Raw genomic sequence first — 16,761 nt, 5'->3', positions numbered from 1 at the left:
ACGTCATCTCGTTAAGATGATCGGATTTTCCGACAACTTTGTCCGACCATGTGTATGCAAGACAAGTTTGGCACAAAATCCATCAGAAAAAATCCGATGGATTTTGTTGTCGGAATGTCCGACCGTGTGTACAGTCAATTAGAGTTTTCCTCTGACAGGAAGTGAGGGAAATTTCCCCAATTATACACAGACAGCAAAAACAGCCTGGAAGAAGGTTTTAACCTTTCCCTACTCTAGCCAAAACACAACATTTTGGATATACATATATTTTTATTTACTTCTACACGTCTGATACTTCCTGCATTTGCTGGATGTGTGCTGCCTTTCTGAAATTAGTTCAGCAGCAACCAGTTCCCTGTGGTGAACACAGTGGGACAGCGTTGAAAAACAGAAGAAAACTGAAGCAAATTATGTTTTTCAGTTTCCACAAATCCAGAATTGTAACAATTTTATTAGTACTTTGCATTACCCATCAAGGTTATTAGGACATATGCAGGCTATGACTGGGTAGATTTCAGCAGATTTCTCTCTCTGCTTATTTAAAAGCAGGAAAACTCAAGGGATGTGTAAACGTGCCCATATTCTTTAAAATGGCGTAACTACATTATAACCAGCTATAGCCTAAAGAAAATGCAAACCCATTTTCTACTTGATTATTATACCTGTCTAATAATTATAACAACGTTTTCAATTTTTTTCCTTTCTTTTTTTAGAGTAAAATTTGTTTTACTATCAAGTACTGGAATATCTAACGAAACACTATGGTCTCAAAAAATTGTGGTTCCAAAACGTAAGTAAACACATTTAACTTATTATTTAAGTAGAATGTCACATATCTTACATTTTTATTTAATTAAAGAGGTTGTAAACTCAGGAAAAAAAAAGAAAAAAATCCTGTAAGACAAAGGGGGTTATTTACTAAAGGAAACTCCACTTTGCACTGGAAATAAAGTCGCTGTAGATCCGAGGGAGACATGTAATTAAAATAAAAAACAGCATTTTAGCTTGCACATGAGTGGATGATAAAATCAGCAGAGCTTCCATGCATTTCAGATCTACCCCTTAGATTTAAAGCGACTGCACTTCCAAGTGCATCTGCAGTGCAAAGTGGATTTGCCTTTCGTAAATAACCCCCACAGGCATAATGAGCTAGTATGCATCGTTATGCATGCTCATTATGAAATATTTACCTTAGAACGAAGCCTTCCAGTAGTGCTCATACACTGCTGACACGGCTGACATTTTTCCCGGGGTTTCTTCTGGGTTTGTGGGCTCAGGCGCTTTGATTGGCCAGAGCCACAATGATGTCACTCCGCTTGCATGTGGGAGCCGCCATTCACGTTTCTTCAGAGCACATTCACCAGTGATGTCACTGGCTGCATGTACTGTAAATATCTCCTAAACGGTGCACGTTTAGGAGATATTTTCACTACCTATAGGTAAGCCTTATTATAGGGTTACCTATAGGTAAATGTAAGCAGAGGAAGTTTACTTCTTCTTTAAGGCTCCATTCACACCTATGCATGTTGCTTTTGAGTGATTTGCATTTTGTATGCAAAACACAAAATTTCGCAAAATTGTGGTAAAAATTTGGGAAAACATGCTTTCCTGCAACTTCTCCATTGAAGTCTATTGAACCAAAAAAAAAAAAAAAAAGCAGCAAATTTTATGTTCCATAGGAACCCATGTTATAAATAATGTCATTTGTTTCTGCAGAAAGCATGACAAAATGCATTGGTGTGAACTGAGCCTTATGGTGGAACTAAACCTAAATTGTTGCAAATTTTGAGTGCACAGCTCTTTATTGCAGAAGGAACATGCTATGACTCTTCTGCAATAACATACCCTTACCTGCCTACGGTCTTCAATTAAATGTATACTGAGTTGCACATGCACAGCTCAGCATGCATCCCCAGAACACTCCAGCCATGCCAGAACGACTCACTCTGGTGCATATGCATGGGGTTTTGCCATCCCCGACCGGCAATCAAAAAGATGAAAACCTGACATGGAAGGAGCCCAGGGAGAAGATGGCAATGGCCGAGCAACAGATGTAAGCTTTGTATCACTGGAAGATGAAGGTAAGTATGTTTAGTTCCTCTTTAACCACTTGCTGCCCACCCACAGTCAAATGATGGCTGGGTGGTGTGGCTCTTGTTCTGGGGGGACGTCATATGACGGCTCCCCAGAACGACCGCTCTTGCGTGCCCACAGGGAGGTGCAATGCAGTGATCATGGCCTCGCCATGTTGCTAGGACACAGCGCAATCCCGTTCTCTGTAAAGAGCTGCAGCCGCGACTCTTTAACCATGTGATCGGCTGTGTCCTAGGAGAGGAGAGCCAATCAGTGACATATCCTCACAAGGGGACATCTAGGTATGTAATCAGGGCACTGATCATCAGTGCCCTGATTACAATTAAGTGCCACCAGTGGCATCAATGAGGGCCCAACACTGCCAACAATCAGTGCCAACTGGTGCCCACAATTACCAGCAATCAGTGCCCATTAATGATGCCAGTCAGTGCTGGCTTTCACTGCTGCCCATCAATGCCCATCACTGCTGCCCATCTATGCCGCCTATCAGTGCCAATCAGTGCAGCCTATCTGTGCCCACCAGTGCCAATCATCAGTGCCACCTATCAGTGCCCATAAGTGCGGCATATTTGTGCCTCCTTATCAGTGTAGGAGCTAGAGTGGGAGCTGCTGAGTCGGCAACACTGAGATAGCACTGGGGGATATCAAGGATGTATTGGGGAAAACAATGCTGAGGGGGGATCTGGGGTGTATAGGGGGTAGCAATGCTTGGGGTAGCTTGGGTGGCTATAGTGCTAGAGGTATCAGGGATGTAGAGAGGCCACAGTGTAGGGGGTATCAGGGATGCAATGGGGTCACAATACAAGGGGTATCTTATGGTATATGATAACAGTGCTGGGGGATATCTGGGATGTAGAGGGGTCAGAGTGCTGGGGGGATATCTGGAAAGTAGAGGGGGCAGATTGCTGGGAGTTGTCTGGGGTGTAGAGGAGTCAGAGTCCTGGGGGATATCTGGGGTGTAGAAGGGTCAGAGTTCTGGGGGGATATCGGGGGTGTAGAGGGGTCAGAGTGCCGGGGGTATCTGGGATGTAGAGGGGCAGAGTACTGGGGGGGTATCTGGGGTGTAGCAGGCTCAGAGTGCTGGGGGGGATATCTGGGGTGTAGAGGGGTCAGAGTGATGGGGTGATATCTGTGTGTAGAGGGGTAAGAGTGTTGGGGGGATATCTGGGGTGTTGAGGGGTTAGAGTGGTGGGGGGATATCTGGGGTGTAGATGGGTCAGAGTGCTGGGGGATATCTGGAGTGTAGAGGGGTCAGAGTGCTGGGGGATATCTGGGATGTATAGGGGTCACAGTGCTGGGGGATATCTGGGGTGTAGAGGGTTCAGAGTCCTGGGGGGATATCTGGGATGTACAGGGGCCATTGTGCTGGGGAGGCATCATTCTAGCAGATATATTATATGTACAGAACAGCTTTGTTACTTTAAGTATGTAGTATTTTACCCCTGTTTCTTTGCTGTACAGAATGATTGTTCATGTAGTTAATGCAGAGCTCCACCCAAAAGGGTCTGCCTCCTACCTACTAGATGTCTGTTTACCTGCGCTGTCTCCATTGTAGGGGCCCCGGAGCATTGCTTTGCCCAGGGGCCCATGATACTATTAAGACGACACTGGGTGCCCTGTATTGAGGTGGGTAAAGTGGAACTTTGCCCATAATAACAAGTAATGTTATTTGGCAGGGAATATACATTCCTCATTAATAATAATGCTACAAAAATTAGGGTGTGCTGTAAACTGCATTGCTCCGGTTTCTTTTGTCGGAGGCTGCCTTGTTGCTGAAGCCCAGAGCTCTGCAGTAAATCTTAAAGTAGTCAGCAGATTGGCCTCTAGTGGCTCTGAATTTCAGCACAATGCCAAAAACGGAGAGCAACTGAGCATGGGGTAAGAGAAACAGAAATGACACACATTAGTGACATTCCTTTTTTGGCTCTGAAGAAAAGTGCTATACATTCAAAGTGCTGCCAGAAGGGGCAGACTAAAAGAAAATCACAATAAGAACCACGCTGGGCGGTATGGGGAGTGTGGTTAGCTGACGTGCCCACCAAGATGCTGTGCCAAGTTTCATATCAGGCGGCAGTAAACATAGAGGCAGATGTGTTCACTGAAGTGCAATCTGACTGGGTGGATCTCTAGTCGCTAGCGCTCAGGTACTAAGCTAATCAAACAGCTGAGTTTGTTTAAAGGGTACCTCTGCCTCAAAAGCAGCAAGCCAAGGAGCTTTTATCAGATTGGCCAGATGAGTCTTCATGCTAGCAGAGGATGCAAGATCCCCTCTGTAAAGCCCAACTTTTACTGCAGAGACAGTTAGCCAAGTAATCTTCATCAGACTAGCCAGAAATGCCAGTCTGCCAGAGGATGATGCCACAGTCTACCCAGAGGCATGTGGCATTATGAATATATGTGGCAATATGGATTTGGAAATGAAGAAGGTTTGTACTACCATTAGGGAGTATTATGTGGCCTGCGTTGGAGTTCACTTTAGTAGCCAAGGCTATTTGGTTCTCAGCAAACATGGCAAGAGAGACGTCTCTGTGGTGTTTGATCCATGAGTGAAATTATAGTGACCAGCGAGGCAGTACAACCACTATTGATGCAGTAGGCTGTTCCTCCACTATTCTGGGGGGTTAGTCAAGCCCTATGGCTTAACCCACTGACTGCATATACCTCTTCTATGTCAAACTGAATGTGATTTAAGATGGAATCAGTGATGTCTAGATCAGGGACTAATCACTTAGGCTAGTCACCTAGGCCCTGAATAAAGAGTTGGTGACAGGGCCCGAGAAGAGCTATGGAAGAGATTGGAAGATCCATAATCATCATTGATCGCCTAGGCACAAGTCTGCTCCTCTTGAGGAGCAGCAAAGTTCCTTTTCACTCAAATGTGCCCAGTAGATGCCATATTGCAGAAATTAATGCAAATTTGGGCAGGAGGCTCAGGATCAGTGGGGCCTGTGCAGCACTTGTCTTTGTGATGTGATCTGTCTGCAACAAAACCTTGGGACAACAACGAAAGATTCCTGGTGTGCTGGCGAATATGTACTTTGTGTAGTAAGGAAGTCAATGGAATTTCTAATCACTCTAATTCCCACTATGGTTCTTTAGCGCAATCAAGGCTTTAAGCAAATGATACCAAATCTTGTCCAAAAGGAACCATCCGTCTGTTGTTAGTCGGAAAGCATATATAGGCAAGATATGGAACGAAGGGTCCAGATCCAAAAACTTCATATGGAGTTATTGAGAGCAATCACTCAAACCAACAGATAAAGCAGTTTCTCTAGATCTAGCTGATGTGTACACACACACTTTGGTACACCCAGGCTTCTGAAAGTTTCACTTCAGGGTTCACTTAACAACCTTTGACTTTTTTCCACATACTGAAGACATTTTTCCAGGAACATTGTTTCCAGCAGTGGCCATCTTGCGAAAGCAAGGGTTGCAGGTTCCATAGCTGGACAACAGCTGCAGGTGCTCAAAATCCTCCAGGTCCTGAAAAATTCTGATTCAGGCTCAGATCAAATTTGGACATTTCATCAACTGGGGAAGGCCAACTAATTTCATCATAATAATGACATTTTAGACACTCAGGAGAATACTGTAGAGTTATCCAATACTGGCCAGATCAGCAGGTGAAAACAAAAGGCAAAAAAGCCTAAAAAAATAAAACCAAATATGACTATACAGACCTCATGATTCCTGCTAAATTCTCATTAATTATATGGTGGCCCTGATTCATATCTGGAGAGAAGCTGGAGTTGTAGTCCACATGACCAGTCAAATGCATTGTTTTATTTAAAAAATGAAACCTGAACCATAAACAGTTTTTTTTTATGAAAAACAACTCGGATATGAGAAACCTTTTTCCAGGTTTCAAGAATCGGCCCAAATTATTTTACTTGGATAATATCCTCATAAAAATATCTGATTTCTTTTTTTTTTTTTTTCCAGAGAAAGCTTTTCAGGAAAACGTTGAACCTCGTGGCCGAAGTGGAGGAATGATTGCGCTAACGTCCATACTTTCTGTTTTATTAGCTATTTTGGTAATAAGCTTAATTGCTGCATTAGCTGTTGGAAGGTAAGAAAACATATTAATGTCTAACCATCCTTTAAATATATCATATTACGTGAGACAAGAGATGATCATTAACGATCCAGCTAACCTGGCCCGTTCAAGAACAGTAGTATGTCTGTGGGCACCCTTGTACTAGAACAGGAACATGTACATTGTCAGTGCCTTATGTTGATTGTAGAAATGGTTTAACATGTCCCTGTCACCTTGCCGGCCCCTGGAAATTAACAGATATTATACTCACCTGTCTGGCAGCCCTTGTCCCTTCTCTTACCTCCACTCTGGTACTACAGTTCCAGTCATATTTCAATGAGCATTCAATACTTTTAGGCCACGTACACACGCGGGGACTGTTCGCCCAACTTTTCAGCGGACAGTCTGACGAACAAAGTTTTTCGGAAATTCCGTAAAACTGTCCGCTGAAACTTGGTTTGAGTGGACAGTCCGCCCGTGTGTAGGCTTGTTCGTCAAACTAAGTTCCGCGCATGCTCAGAAAGGATTTACACGGCGAAGGTTGCATTGCAGTGTATAGGACGTCGTATTTCTAGTCCCGTCGTACGTGCCGTTCACGTCATCGCGCAAGTTTCAGCGGACTGTTCGTTCGTCGTGTGTGGCCAAGTCCGTCCATGCTAATTTTGAGTGGACTGTCCGCTCAAACTGTTTGACGAACAAAGTTGGGCGAACAGTCCCCGCGTGTGTACGCGGCCTCAGAGTTTTGGATACTTGAGTCTCTCCTCATGTGCTGTAGTTCTTTCCTCCAAACCCTAACATCGCTGCAGAAATCAACAGTGTTGTGGGGCTGAAGAATAGGGTCATGTCATACAGTGGGAGACTCCCAGAAGAGAAGTATTGAATGCTGAGGAGTCTTCTCGTTCATAGTTGATGGGGAGGCAAGTGCTGTCTATGACTAGCTTAAAAATCCAGTTGAAAAGTTAATCTGCATTAACAGTAATAAGAGTGGACTTCTTTTTATTCTAACAGTCCTATTTGTTGCATAAGCGGGCTGAATGACAAAAACATGACAGATCGCCATACTATGATGTTGTGCTGATACCTATAGACTATAGAAGATTTGTGGACAAGTTGGAGGATCTTGTCCATCTGTTGGGTGGTAAAAGTCATGATTCTCAGTGGTGTATAAACGCTGGAGAGGATGCAGTCAGTAAGTCATAAAGGAATAGAGGCATATGTCTAGATGGGTCCCTTTTCTGACAGATTTCTTCATAGGACATAAGAGTATGTGGGGAATAATCAGATTTCACAAGAGTCTGTAAATTGTGTATAAGCTGAATTTGTCCAGAGGCAGGTCAGAGCATATAGACAGGTCAGCCTGAGGGGGAAATCGTCTGTGTGGCCAAAAGTCTACCAGTCAGAATTTCCCTGAGGTACTAAGGCTTCTGAGATTCTTATTGGTAAAGTCTGGTTTAAAGTCCAAGTTTACAATAATAGGTGTTACAATTTAGGTGAGGAGGTTGAGGTTGGGAGAGTGAAACAGAGATTGAGCTACTCAGACTGAATTTCTGACGGTTGGGTGGGTCGGTATCTCAAACAGAGGCTGGGAAGTCAGCCAGGGCAGGTCTCAGAAAGGGATGGAGGTATCCTCGTCATCCATGGCCACCCACTTCTTTGAACTTGGGGCAAGTTAAGAGCTGAAATTTTAACCTGGGCAGCTTTTGGGACCATAGATTGCGGAAACGTGGAACGAATTAGTTGGAGGAAAGTTATGGGCACGTGCACAGGCAAAGCCTGGAACAGATAGGATCCATGGACGTATGGTCTTTTTCAGGGAGTTACAATATTCAAACCATGTTAACATTAGCGTATGCCACTGTTTTATGTCCCAATTGGTATTTTGAAGTTTGGGTATGAAATTTGCCTGGTAGAGAACTGAAATATCCTTAGTAATCTTGGTGCCCAAGTACATGATTTCTTGTTCTGCCCAGTGAAAAGAAAACTGGTCATGGAGATGTTGCAGGTCTGGGGCTGCTGATTTAGCAAGATTTATTTCAAAATAAGAGAGCTCCCCATAGGTACGCACCACCCTCAGAATGTTGAGCAGAGTTGTACTCAGGTTTGTTATATAGAATATTAAGTCATCCACGAAGGCCGCAATTTTGTGATGGCCCAAGGGTTTCATATAGCCGGTAATATCAGGGTTACTTTGGACTGAGCAGAGGAAGGGTTCCACAGTAGCGATAAAGACTAACCGAGAGAGAGGGGAGCCCTGTCTTGTACCGCTTGCAATCTTAAAGAACTCAGACCACGTCTCGTTCACCCTTACTAACGCCAAGGGGTTTAAGTAGAGGATACGCTGTTGCATATAGAGTCTAGACTTATATGTTGCAGGGTGGCCTACATGAAAGGCCAGACCACCCTATCGAAGGCCTTCTCTGTATTGGCCAAGAGCAATAGAAAGAGGAACTTTGAGGACTGGGCCACATGGATGAGATTGAGAACCTTGGTGGAGTTCTCCTTGGACATTTCATTTTAAAGAGAACCCCTGGACAAAAATTTTTTTAAAGAGGCAACTCCATTTCAAAGCAGGTACATTGGTGCGACTGTGCCAAACTATTGGTACCTATCATAGTGGTGGGCTAAACTTGGGATTTGGGAGGTTGAAGTGGGAGGGCTAAACCATAGTAGCTTTGTCACTTCATGCACAACAGCATACCCTGGTTTCTGAGAACTTTTATCTAAAAGTGCAAGTTATATGCAGGTTCCTGATATTTTGTATCTAAAAGTGCACATTCATCATTTGGAAAGGGAACATAACTGGGCTAAAAATATGCATTCCCAGATTGACAGATATGGAGTTCATTGCATTCCAAAAAGTTTTAAATAGGTTTGTATTGGAGGAAAGTTATGGGCACGTGCACAGGCAAAGCCTGGAACAGATAGGATCCATGGACGTATGGTCTTTTTCAGGGAGTTACAATATTCAAACCATGTTAACATTAGCGTATGCCACTGTTTTATGTCCCAATTGGTATTTTGAAGTTTGGGTATGAAATTTGCCTGGTAGAGAACTGAAATATCCTTAGTAATCTTGGTGCCCAAGTACATGATTTCTTGTTCTGCCCAGTGAAAAGAAAACTGGTCATGGAGATGTTGCAGGTCTGGGGCTGCTGATTTAGCAAGATTTATTTCAAAATAAGAGAGCTCCCCATAGGTACGCACCACCCTCAGAATGTTGAGCAGAGTTGTACTCAGGTTTGTTATATAGAATATTAAGTCATCCACGAAGGCCGCAATTTTGTGATGGCCCAAGGGTTTCATATAGCCGGTAATATCAGGGTTACTTTGGACTGAGCAGAGGAAGGGTTCCACAGTAGCGATAAAGACTAACCGAGAGAGAGGGGAGCCCTGTCTTGTACCGCTTGCAATCTTAAAGAACTCAGACCACGTCTCGTTCACCCTTACTAACGCCAAGGGGTTTAAGTAGAGGATACGCTGTTGCATATAGAGTCTAGACTTATATGTTGCAGGGTGGCCTACATGAAAGGCCAGTCCACCCTATCGAAGGCCTTCTCTGTATTGGCCAAGAGCAATAGAAAGAGGAACTTTGAGGACTGGGCCACATGGATGAGATTGAGAACCTTGGTGGAGTTCTCCTTGGACATTTCATTTTAAAGAGAACCCCTGGACAAAAATTTTTTTAAAGAGGCAACTCCATTTCAAAGCAGGTACATTGGTGCGACTGTGCCAAACTATTGGTACCTATCATAGTGGTGGGCTAAACTTGGGATTTGGGAGGTTGAAGTGGGAGGGCTAAACCATAGTAGCTTTGTCACTTCATGCACAACAGCATACCCTGGTTTCTGAGAACTTTTATCTAAAAGTGCAAGTTATATGCAGGTTCCTGATATTTTGTATCTAAAAGTGCACATTCATCATTTGGAAAGGGAACATAACTGGGCTAAAAATATGCATTCCCAGATTGACAGATATGGAGTTCATTGCATTCCAAAAAGTTTTAAATAGGTTTGTAACACACTAATTCTATGCCATGCTATAACAGTCATGTCAAGAGTTTGGTGTCTCCTTTCTTTAATGTCTCAAATCTGCTGTGTGTTCCCTGTTAGTTTACTTATTTGGCTTAATTGTTATATGTTTGTGACTATTTATGGGATGCTATCAACCAGTACTGATGCAGCCTGAGCCTGTAAAACTTCAGCCCCCGTTTACTATTGGGCTTGGGCTAGGTTCTTCTGGCTTTATTCTAATCTGACGTGTATTGGGCTAACTTCTGATCACTTTCTTGCTTGTATTGGCTTTGCTTCTGACTTTCTGTTTTTATAAGTATTACAGATGTCACTTTTTTTTGTCTACTGTGTAATGCCACTATATTTGTTTCTGTCCATTTTTACTTTCAACGGCTCTGCTGAAATTAGTCCCTGCAATTTGATTAGAGTAAACTTTCACCATATGGCCATAATGTATATTTCTGCCTATCTTCCCTAATCCTGTCCTTTATTTCTACTTTATTCCTGTCATCAACTTCTTTTTAATTCAGATATCCCCAAAACCCCTAAAAATGTCCGGCAGTCCCCTGCTGCCTGTGCCAACCCGTTTCAAATTGGACTAAATATGATTTTCAGATTATGCCTACCATTTATACACCAATGTGCAAGGAGCAGCAGTTGGTGACTGCAGGCAGTCAGAACAGCAAAATGCCCATATGTAGAGAATTCTGATTTAGAGAATGATCTTTCTCTGAACTGAAAATATGATTTTTCTGATAATTACGAGAAGGGCTCAGTTTTACAAATTCAGTAAAGTGAATACACATTCTGTAACCAGACACCAAGAACAAAACTGATAGTAGTGATCCAAAATTGGATTATTTTGATTCTAATGAGTTGATTTAAGCCCACAAAACAGAACACCATAAGCAATGCCTCAATATAATCGTCAACATTAGAACATATACTTTAGCAGGTTAATTTTGCACCTTAATTTATAGGTACTTATTTATTCTGATGTATCTGTGGCTTATTTTATTAGGGATATTGTATAATTTGGGTGTTTACTCAGCAACATTTGTGCAGGTATGTTGTTTTGTTGTTAGTACCATAACAATTTTTTTTTTCTTTTAATTAGTCGGGACATTTGTTGGAAACAAACCCTGAACTACAATACAGGTGCATATGGAAATTTGGATAATTTAACCCGTGGCACTTATAAAACACATTATGAGAATTTCACCTCTTCATCTTTTCGTGGCAGAAAACCACTTTCTGAGGACATGTAAAGAAAAAAACTTTGTTTCTATAGAACTATGCAGTATATGTATTTCTTTTGTCACTGTATACTGATTCCATTCTGTTGTGTACATAGAAATGAGAATGAATGTATGCAAAAGTAATTAAAGTAAAACTAAAAGGCAAAACTTTTTTTTTTTTTTGTGTTGGCTGGAGTGGAGAGGGATTGGAACCCCTGTCAGTCCTTATTGCTGTCTGTGTCCCCATTAGGGAGACTTACCCTCTCTATTTGTCCTATTTTACCATTCATCATTGAAAGTAAAAGAAAATCCCACATTTTTGGTTGTCCCCAGAAAAGAAATGGAGGGGACATCTTCCAATGGGGACACTAGTTCTGGTAACCTGGGGGACCCTAAGGAATTCCCTTAATTTGTAGGGATTTTCTCTCATTTCCTTTTGGGAATGTGATAGGAAGTAAAGGGAAATCTCAGCAATGGGACGCAGATAGCAGAAGAAAATCTGATAGGGGTTACTACCCTCCCTTGCTCTGTCCCAAATGAAAACAAAAGTTTTGCCTACAGTTCTACTTTAAGATTTTAACACATAATTACCCTTTCAAAGTGACTGCTACGTAAATTGTATCATTTTACTCTTTATTAAAACATGGTATTCATTTACAATGTGCTGGTTAAAAAGTGGGCTACAAATTAATTACACTAAAATAGAAGAGCAGAGAAGGGCATTTTCGAGTAAACTAGTACTTTGTTAATGCAAAGCAAAAACAGGTTTGTTTATTGTACCCCTCCACAGCATGGCTGTCACATGGGTTTATTAAAAGAGTCCTCAGCCCAGTGTAAGCTGGGAATAGAGTGATTCAGAACTTACAGTGGCCTTGTTTTCTTCCCTCTGGCAGCTGAACAGAGTGGCAGGGCAGTGAAGGAAAGAGGACTATGGGGGTTATTTACAAAAAGTAAATCCACTTTGCACTGCAAGTGCCCCAAAAGTGCAGTCACTCTAAATCTAAGGGGTAGATCTGAAATGAGGGGAAGCTCTGCTGATTTTATCATCCAATCACGTGCAAGCTAAAATGCTGTTTTTTTATTTTCCACTCAGATCTACAGCGACTTTACTTCCAAGTGCACTTGCAGTGCAAAGTGGATTTTCCTTTAGTAAATAACCCCCTATGCACTGCAACAGGGGCTGTAGTAAATACAACCTATTGCATTGCCCTGCATGAGCAGAGCACAGGTGTGTTTTGCAAATGCCCTAAATGTCCACATAGTGGAATCATGTATTATGTTGAATCAATAGGGTTAATTTACTAGAGAAAAGACAATTTTCACTTTGCAAAGAAAATTTTATTCAATAAAGTTAATTTAATGCACCTTAGTGGAAAAAATTATGAAGCTGTATTCACTTTGTTCAAACATATGCAAGGCCAATTCAAATTTTCAACCAGCACTCAGCAATGCCACCTGCAATATTTATATCACTTTAGATTTGATTAGGTTTTCTACATAGAGAATTGCAATTATGAGATTGTATGATCTCTCACAACTGTGAGATTGAGTTATCTCTTGCAATTGCACAATACCACAAATTTTATGCAGTGCAAGGCAAATAGGCCCATACCCACTACATACCCACTACAATCCAGTGTGCTTCAACACATGTTCTTGTGATTTGTGTTATATTGTGTTAGACAGTCCATTAATACAGAGAAAACCGGTCCTGCTCAGATTTTCAAAATGTAGCACACTACAACACACAGAGTATTTGTTTCTGTGCATTGTGGTGCACTGTGTGCAGAGCACTGTATATGTGCTTTGGGATTGACAATAAATGGCAACGCAGAGCAACACACATATGCAGCACATTGCCTATACCTCACATTATAATGCTTCCTTGTTATGATGTGTGTTAATGCATATTGTGATATGAATGAGTGCTTGGTGTTTAATTTCCTCTATAGAATTGAATGGGAGATTGGTCATCACTTTTTGATTTCCAAGATTTTGGACAATTTACTGCAGTTAACGTTAAAGGCTGTATTAGTGATTTTAGTCTTGCAGCTCTACAACTTTGATTTTATGTTCATCATATGTTCATCATATTTGTATCAAAAGTGATTCATAAAATTATGTGTTTTTTTTTTTTATATATATATATACACACCTATGGTATTGATCTCAGAAGGCTAAGGCTACACTGCCTGTTTATAGTTGCGTTGTACAAAATAAAACCTCATGCAATCATTTACTTTCTTTGCATTGTACTGGGTTCAGTATAAGTCTGGGTTCACACCGCTGCGGCAGCGAGAACCGGATGTGATTCGCACCGCACTGCAGTGCAAATCACATCCGATCTCTGTGCGATGCGAGTTCAGCCATACAGATAGTATGGCTGAATTCGCATTGCACCCGCCGCAAACTCGCACTGGACCCTTTTTTTGGTCTGCAGCAGAATCGGATCGCATGGATGTTCACACCATGCGATCCGATTCCTGTCCGAGTTTGCAGATCGCACTGCGATATGCGAACTGATCTGGGGGTGTCATTAACATTTCACTGACACTCCCAGCAGTTCGCATTGGGCAGTGTGAACTGCCGGCGGGAGGCATACGATGCGGGAAAATGCTGCAGATTCACGGCGTTCCCGCATCGCTCCAGTGTGAACCCAGCCTAAGTGCTCTTAAATGCAGCTGAAAAAACATAACTAAGCAATCAATCTGCCAGATTGTATAAAGCCACACAATTTTTTTCATACAGCAGAAAGTATCAATCATTCCTCTGCCCTTCTCCTCCAATTTCTGAATAGGACTCAATAACTTGATCAACACCTATGTTTATTCATATATTACTGTATATCCCTGTGACCAGAATCTCCTGGTGCTGATCTTTTAAAAATTAACCAAAACATTTCCTGCAGTAGCACAAAATAAATGGAATTAAAATAATCAAATATTTAACCCAGTCTATTCATACAAAATCCAAACTCAGATGGTAGATTGGACAGCAAGAAAGCCCTGGAAATGTAAAGGTAAAATCAACCTTTGCCAGTTGTCATTGAGAGCGCTGTCCTGATTGGAAGATTCTTATTTCTTGTCTGCATAGGTGTGCAGAGCCTATTGCATTAGGGTGTGCACCTCAAAGCTCAAACACAGATGCCTTTCTCTGCAGCCTCGGCTGCACTGCCCAGTGACTGAATGAATTGAAGCATAGTAACCAGAGTTTACTATGCTTCAGTTATGAATGGACACAGTGAATGAGTGTGTATTTAGAAAAGGAAGAAGCCAGTAAATGACATATCTAGTAGCTCCTTTCCCTACTCTCCATTCTGGAAGCACAAGGTAGGGGGAAGCCCAGGCAATAGGGGGAACTGACACTGCACGCAGTGATTAGGTTCTGCCCAGGCACACCTGGTATACCCCCTGCACGCGCCTATGCTTTTCTGACAACTGTAATACACACGGTCGGATATTCTGACCACAAAATCCATCAGATTTTTTCAGATGGATTTTGGCCGAAACTTGTCTTACATACACACGGTCGCACAAAGTTGTCGGAAAATCCGATCGTTCGGAACGAGGTGACGTACAAAATATACGATGGGACTACATAGAAGCCAGTAGCCAATAGCTTTAGTCTCCAAATTTTTTCTGAGCATGCGTGGCACTTTGTGCATCGGAATTCTCTACACACGATCGGACAAAGTCTGATCAGATTTTGTTGTCTGAAAATTTTAGATCCAGCTCTCAAACTTTTTCCATTGGAAATTCCGATGGAAAAAGTCTGATAGAGCCCACACATGATCGGATTTTCCGACAAAATAATCCAATCTGACTTTTTACGTCAGAATTTCCGACCGTGTGTATGGGGCATAAGAGTTTTTATGAATGTTTTGGAAGGATGGAGTGGCGGGGGGGGGGGGGGGGGGCGTCCTCAGGTGTGCATCATCTGTACCAAGTGTGATGAGAGCCAAAAACATTTAAGGGCTGTGCATCAAACTGAAATTTAACCAGAACAACCAGGATTTTCTGAAATAGAAAACCCATTACAAAAGTATGATTAACTACATAAATCCACCCCGAAAAAGAGGGTGCCATTCTATTCCCTACCGGAATGCATACCCCTACCCTATAAAATGAGCCCTTGATGCCACCCAACCGTTGATCCTTTACCTGTTCAATAATGTTTAATTTCCAACCCCCAACCCCAACTGTCACACTTAACATTTAACCTACCTCACGGAACTATTTATTTTTAAAGTGAACCCTTAACCCCCCCCCCAAACACCTAACCCCTATTTTGCTGCATTCTTTCATTGCATCAGGAGCCACCGTGCTGAAAGAATGTAGGTCCCATTGCAAATACATGCAGAATCAAAGATCTAGAGATCTGAAAAAACTGCTTTTGCACGGGTACATGTATATTTCAGCAATTGGCTCTTAAGTTGATTCTCTGCCATATTATGTGAGCTTTAGGGTTTTATAATATGACATTTTGTTTTTAAGCCTCCTTTAGGCTAGGCGTATGTAGGAGAGGTTTTATTCTCGTGTCAATGTGATGTAAACATTTTGAGAGATTCAATTTTTTTTTTTTATGTACTTTATTTATGAACATTTTTTAGACATCGCCATGTAAAACAATAAAGATTATATATCAAAATGCTTCCATTTGTATTTAGTGACTGCATGCATTTACACTCATACTATAGTCTTCTCACAACCCTCTATCTGGCGTATTCCATCCAGTTCTGGTCACCAATTCTCAGGAAGGAAGTGCTGGAGCAAGTCCAGAGAAGGGCAACTAAATGAAAAGGGGACTGGAGCACCTAAAGTACGAGGAACGACTACAAACATTAAATTTGAGAACAGATATGATAGTGATATACAAATACCTGAATAGGTAGGTAGCATCAGGGCTTTTTCTCAGCAGAAACTAGGGGGAACTCCGTTCCACCACCTCTGGCTCAGGTCTTCTGCTCACCAATATCACTTGGTAACACTAAAGTCCAGCTTCTGTGTTTACAAGTGATAGCTCATCTCCCAGTAGCTCCCACAGGTCAGATCTCCTGTGCAGATCCCATTGAGTGCCGGACAGGGACAAGAAATACAGAACAGGTGCCCAGGGTTTAGTGCAGTCATGGGCAGGAGAGGGAGCATGGTAGGCTGCGCCCTCTGTGGTCTCCATTTTTTCCCTGGTGACCAGTTGTTGATGCTCTTACTGCATGATCTCCCTGGCAAGTGACTGTAGTATAGTATGCTGGGAGGGGAGGTACTAAAGCTGTGACAGATGGTGGAGCTTTTAAGGAGGGGGGAGAAAATGAGGGAAGTGGAGAGAGGGGGTTGTGTGCAGAGGGAAGAGCTACTATTTGATGCCAGTTGGCAGGTATGTCAGTGTG

The 16,761-nt window shown here is 42.3% G+C and overlaps 1 protein-coding gene across 1 annotated transcript in view; it reads left to right on the top strand.

Annotated features, from left to right (window-relative positions):
* LOC143983003 (uroplakin-3b-like) overlaps positions 1-16,028 on the top strand; it is a 43,382-nt gene extending 27,354 nt beyond the window's left edge. Inside the window, exons 4-6 of the mRNA XM_077482202.1 lie at positions 714-790; positions 6,037-6,163; positions 11,258-16,028. Of these exons, the coding sequence (XP_077338328.1) occupies positions 714-790; positions 6,037-6,163; positions 11,258-11,408 (355 nt within the window). The 3' untranslated portion in view covers positions 11,409-16,028. The remainder of the gene's footprint in view (positions 1-713; positions 791-6,036; positions 6,164-11,257) is intronic.
* The last annotated feature ends 733 nt before the right edge of the window (positions 16,029-16,761 follow it).

The sequence above is a fragment of the Lithobates pipiens genome, unplaced genomic scaffold (genome assembly GCF_037356315.1).
Source record: "Lithobates pipiens isolate NorthernLeopardFrog02 unplaced genomic scaffold, aLitPip1_a1.2 Scaffold_16, whole genome shotgun sequence".
NCBI classification, from domain to species: domain Eukaryota; kingdom Metazoa; phylum Chordata; class Amphibia; order Anura; family Ranidae; genus Lithobates; species Lithobates pipiens.
The sequence above is the reverse complement of the archived record's forward strand: the minus strand, read 5'-3'. Positions and strand labels throughout refer to the sequence as shown.